This window comes from Capricornis sumatraensis, chromosome 5 (genome assembly GCF_032405125.1).
Source record: "Capricornis sumatraensis isolate serow.1 chromosome 5, serow.2, whole genome shotgun sequence".
NCBI lineage: Eukaryota > Metazoa > Chordata > Mammalia > Artiodactyla > Bovidae > Capricornis > Capricornis sumatraensis.
This window is the reverse complement of record NC_091073.1, coordinates 117,680,071-117,685,557: the sequence shown is the minus strand read 5'-3', so window position 1 is coordinate 117,685,557 and position 5,487 is coordinate 117,680,071. Positions and strand designations below refer to the sequence as shown.

Genomic DNA, 5,487 nt, shown 5'->3' with positions numbered 1-5,487 from the left:
TAAAACATAGTTCTGGGAGAAAAGAAACCAACTCCTTTAAGTTGCATCTTCATTAGGTCCTAACACAAGCCTGGAAACACACAAGCTGACTTACTTCATAATGCTTCTGCAAATCCTGAGAGAAAATATCCAAATGGTTCATAAAGGAAATATGTCTGGGCAGTGCACGATTGTTTGCTCTCTAGAGATAATGTTGCACTGACGAATCACTCACCGGGAACTAACTAGAAACATAAGACTGTGTTATAGCAAATAGCAGTTGGGGCCCACAGTGTTATTTCACATATACTATGAATGTTTCTCACAACAGACTTTTCTTCCACGTTGTCTTACTCCATTCAAAGTATTTGTGATGAACCTTAGAATGAGCAGGTATTTGAGATGTTATTTTCTTGAGATTTAATCTCCAATCTCTATGTCGTTAAGTTTCACGGATGCAGTAAACACTCTGTCACTTTCACAGACAAAACAAAGAACAGCTGTAAAAATTCCAGATATTTGAGTTTGAGTTACCTGCCATATTTATTTTAGTATAAACTCATCTCTGTATCACTGAAGCTTTGTAATTATTTTAGCAAGAGAGAAGGTTTAATGTGCTCAGTGTCTATGTGGGTAAAATTTTGCCAAGGATTTCAACAGTCACGTGAGACTTTCCTGCTATGAGGGGACTGAAAAAAAAAAACAAAAAACCCAACAACAAAAAAACAATAAAAATCAGGGAATGCTTTCAAAAGAAAAAGAAGAAAGCATCATAAGATGTATCCATCAGGATTCTAGCAGGAAAAATATGGTCTATAGTGATATACTTGAAGCTGAGTCTAGTGAAGAGGCTTCCTATGAGCTACAGATACAAGGTTTGGAAATGAAAAGGGACAGGTCCAGTAACAGTGAGGAAATTGTATCAGTACCCTAAGTGGTAAACAAAAGGTGGAATCCAGAAGGAGATTCAGATGGAGAGATCTCAAAGAGAGGAGCTATGACCTCCAACTTAGGGGTAGCAACTACTCAGAGATGACCTTGCAGGGAGAGAAGCAGGAGAACAAGTATACTGATCTTGCTTTTCTACCTTCAAGAGATCTCCTGCTTGGATTTCCTTTGGCAGAAACCAAGCAGAGGACCGACAGCAAGAGACCCACTGATGTAGTCCATGCAGATCAGTCTCCCAGGCAACAAGTTAGATTGAGGGGGAGACGGGGGTGAAGTTTGAATGTGCAGGGGCAAAAGAAAACTATTTGATAGAGAAGAGGTTTTTATATTACAGTTAGGTGCATTTGACATTAGGGCAGTATGTTAAAAGAGGGAGAGAGCCCACTGGTGGGGTTGGACCCATGTCTTCTGAAAGTTTCCTAGCTGGGAGGACTTGTGCCTCTGCTCTGGTGGATAGAACTGGATTTTTGTCTCTCTGAAGGGTAGTGCTGTGTCTAGCAGTGTGTGCTTGGGTGTCTATGGGCTTGATATGGCTTTGGGCAGTCCTTCTGCTAATGGTCAGGGTTGTGTTTCTGTTTTGCAAATGGTTAGGCATGAAGTGTCTAGGACTGAGGTTTTGGGTCTTTGGGTGGGGCTTCGGCTTAGTGTTTATATGGAGCCCTTTGGGAGAGCTCCTGTCAATTAACATTCCATTAGCAAATGTGCTGTTTGATGCAGAGATCTTGAATCCCTAGGTTGTGCCCTGTAGGGTTCAAGAGGGAGGGGACATATGTGTAACTATCACTGATTCATGTTGATATATGGCAAGAACCAACATAATACTGGAAAGCAGTTTCTTCCAATTAAAAAAATTAAGATGTCTAAAAAGATCAAACTAGTTCCTTTGAAAGAGCTTTAACTTTAAAAGCAAGCAGATATGAATTAAAATTCAGCTCTATTGATCACTAGGCAAGAATTCAGATGGCTCTAGTCAAATTACTTATAGTCCTGAGACTCACCGTCATCTTTTCTATAAGGTTGTTATCATAATTAATTTAAATAAAATGACATACAAAATAGTTTTGTATAGAATAACAGTCATGTTAATCTGTACTATACTTAAATAAATGGCATTGATAGCAAAAAAAGAGACACCTTTAATAGCAAAAAGAGGAGAGAAATAAACAAGAGAATTTGCCAACCTCCACATCTCCATGAACCACAGAATAATGGTGCCAGAGCAGCCCATGCTTCATAAACAAAGTTCTCCTAGATGTGGATTGAAATAACACACCAGTTATTACATCAGTGAGCCTGCACTTAACATAGGCAAGGTTTCTTATTTGAATTTTCCCAAATTGAATCTTTGAACTCTTCAAAGTGGATCATTATCTGGTTATGTCAATTTCATAAACTCTTAAATTTGTTGGCATTGTGTGGAAGGACAGGTAGGAGCTAGGAGTGTTGGGGAATGAGCTGGGAAGATATGTAATTCTAGTTAATTCTCACTGCATGGATTTCCTGGATGATGCTAGTGGTAAAGAACCCCCTTACCAATATATGAGAAGTAAGTGATGTGGGTTTGACCCCTGGTTCAGGAAGATCCCCTGGAGGGTGGCATGGAAACCGACTCCAATATTCTTGCCTGGAGAATCCCATGGACAGAGGAGCCTGGTGGGCTACAGTCCATAGGGTCGCAAAGAGTCGGACAGGATTGAAACAACAGCCTGCTTGCATGCAGCCCTCAGTCAGTTCAGTTCAGTTCAGTTCATTTCAGTTCAGTCACTCAGTCGTGCCCGACTCTTTGTGACCCCATGAGTCACAGCACGCCAGGCTTCCCTGTCCATCACCAGCTCCCGGAGTTCACTCAGACTCACGTCCATCAAGTCAGTGATGCCATCCAGCCATCTCATCTTCTGTCGTCGTCCCCTTCTCCTCTTGCCTCCAATGCCTCCCAGCCCTCACTGCATAACAAATCATCCCAAAACGTAGTGGTTTAAAACGACAGCAATCATTTATTTTTCTCATGAATCTGTAATTTGGGCAGGACCCCATGGGGATGACTCATCTTTGCTCTTTGCAGTTTCATCAGTTGGCAGCTGCAGAATCCACTCTGTGTTGCCTCACTTGCAAGGCCAGCAAGCTGATTCTGGATGCAGATGAAATATCAGCTAGGGGAGTGGACCAGTGACTTCAGGTTCTCTTCATAAGAGCGACTTGATCTTCTACTCAGGCTTTCTCAAGGGAAGGAAGGGTGGGCAAATTCCAAGGGTAACCAATGTGGAAGAGCAGGAGGCATTTTCCCTATCTAATCTTAGAAGTCACATGGTGTTGCTTCAACCACACACTGTTTCTCAAAGCAGTCACAAAGTCCCTCCAATTTCAAGGTAGGGGACATAGACCCATAGTGCAAGAAAGAGAGATCATAAGAGGAAGTCAGAATGTAAGAAGTCAGAAAATATGGTTTTAACCATCTTTGGAAACTATAAACTACAGTATTAACAAGTTATAGTAAAATGAGGAGTAAAAATAAAGTTTATACTACCAGAACATGTGCCATATTCTTGAAAGAAGATTTTTAATCATGTTGAATGCAACTTGAAATATATTCATCTCAGCTTCTCCCCTTATATTTTTCATTCGTTCCTCATGCTTCTGCTTTAGCAACTTTATTTGTTTCTCCTTTTCTTCTGGGTTATGTGCATATTCCTTTTCTACTAGTTTAATTTTGCTTTGTAATTCATCAGCATAGACTTTCTTCAAGTGTTCCTCCTGCTGTCTCAGCTTTTGGTCTATGTTCTTGTAAATGGGGTCAGAAAAGAAAGCCCCTTGGTTGTTCTGCACCATATTGTCTATCATCTCCATCAGCTCCTGCACCTGAGCTTCCTTCTCAGCCTGCTCTGTGTTTCTGCTGTTACTGATGGCACAGCGGCGGTCTCCACACTCCTCTAGGAGGCTTCGTAGGTTTACATCTGCATCCTTCAAAAAGTCGCTCAGGCTCTGGCTGCCCAGTTCATCTCTGCAAGTGAATAAGATGATCATATACTTCATGGCTGCTTTCCCAAACAGATTCTTAACCAACGCCACAGTTTGCTGCTCTTCCTGTGTGTAGCGGCCCAGCCTCATGACCAAGACGATGGCGTGAGGCCCGGGACAGGAGGTGAGGACACACAGGCTGATTTCCCTGCAGGTGGTTTGCAGAGTCTCCTTGGTGTCAAAGAGCCCTGGGGTGTCAACAACGAGAAGATCTCTCCCCTTCCATTTCCGGGATGCTTTCTGACAAGTTTTGGTAACAGCTTGCGCAGCAATCTTAGAGTCGAATACTTTGTCCCCGAGGATGGTGTTTGCAGTCGCACTTTTCCCACTTCCGGTCTTCCCGACCAGCACGATCCTCAGAGTGTTGTTTGGTGTGGCAGCCATGTTTATATCACGAGATTCTGGCGCGCAGGCACCCACACCACTAGGGAGAGGGGGAAAGGATCAATTTAGGTAAGTAGGAACCATTTCCAATTCTCTCTCTCTCTCTCTCTTTTTTTTTTTTCTTCTTTTCCTCACTGAAAGTTCTAATATTCGCTTATGCATATTGACCCCGGTTAGAGACAGAAAATTTAAACAGTTCAATTGTTATTGAAGAAATAACCAACTAGTTAGAGTATCTCCACAAAAATGGCAGGTCCTGATGGTTTCATAGGGAACTCACTGAAACCTTTAAAGACCTGATAATCTCAGTGTTACTCAAACTATTCCTGATCACATAGCAATAAAGGAAAATGTTCAGTTTTTTCTCTGAAGCAAGTGTAATGTTGATTCCAAAGCTAACAAAGATTTCACAATAAATAAAGCTATAGACATGGCTCGTGTGTAAATATTGATACAAAAGTCCTAAGTAAATTATTGCATGCAAAAAGCAGTATCACATGAGTAAGTACGATTGTCAGATATACTAGGGTGATTCAACAAGAGGATTTTGATTGTTACAATATATCCCATCAAGAGATTAAGAAGAAAAGTAACTAGGTGCAGAAAAGTCATTTGGCCAAATTCAATCCTGATTCATGTTTAAAGCAGTTCATCAAATTTAAATTAATTGATTCTTCTTTAACATGATTGTATGTATATATAAAATAAAAAATTTTATCCCTTTTTTTTCATCCAACTAAAATTGTTGTTCAGCCACTAAGTTGTATCGAACTCTTTTGTGACCCCATTTATTGTAGCCTGCCTGGCTCCTCTGTCCATGGCATTACACAGGCAAGAATACTAGAGTGGTTTGCTATTTCCTTCTCGAGAGGATCTTACAGACCCAAGGATCAAACCGGAGCCTCCTGCATTGGCAGGTGGATTCTTTGCCATTGAGCCACCTGGGAAACTCAGCAACTAAAGCAGTTGATTATAAAATTTATTTGGATGAAGGAAAAAAAATTAGCCTGGGCAATCAAGCAAAAAAAAAAAAAAAATGAGATAAGACTAGCTTTGCCAGATAGTAGAATATAAGTTTCTATAATTAAAGCAGTATAATATTGGTGCATGGGTAGACAGAACAGTGAAACAAAAACAGAAAATTCAAATATAGGCCAAGTT

General features: G+C 40.8%; 1 protein-coding gene across 1 annotated transcript; it reads right to left on the bottom strand.

Moving 5' to 3' along the window:
* Positions 1 to 3,447: 3,447 nt before the first annotated feature.
* On the bottom strand, positions 3,448 to 4,326 carry LOC138080421 (GTPase IMAP family member 7-like). Its single transcript, XM_068973413.1, has one exon. The coding sequence runs from the start codon at positions 4,324 to 4,326 to the stop codon at positions 3,448 to 3,450; it is 879 nt and encodes a 292-aa protein (XP_068829514.1).
* Positions 4,327 to 5,487: the final 1,161 nt, after the last annotated feature.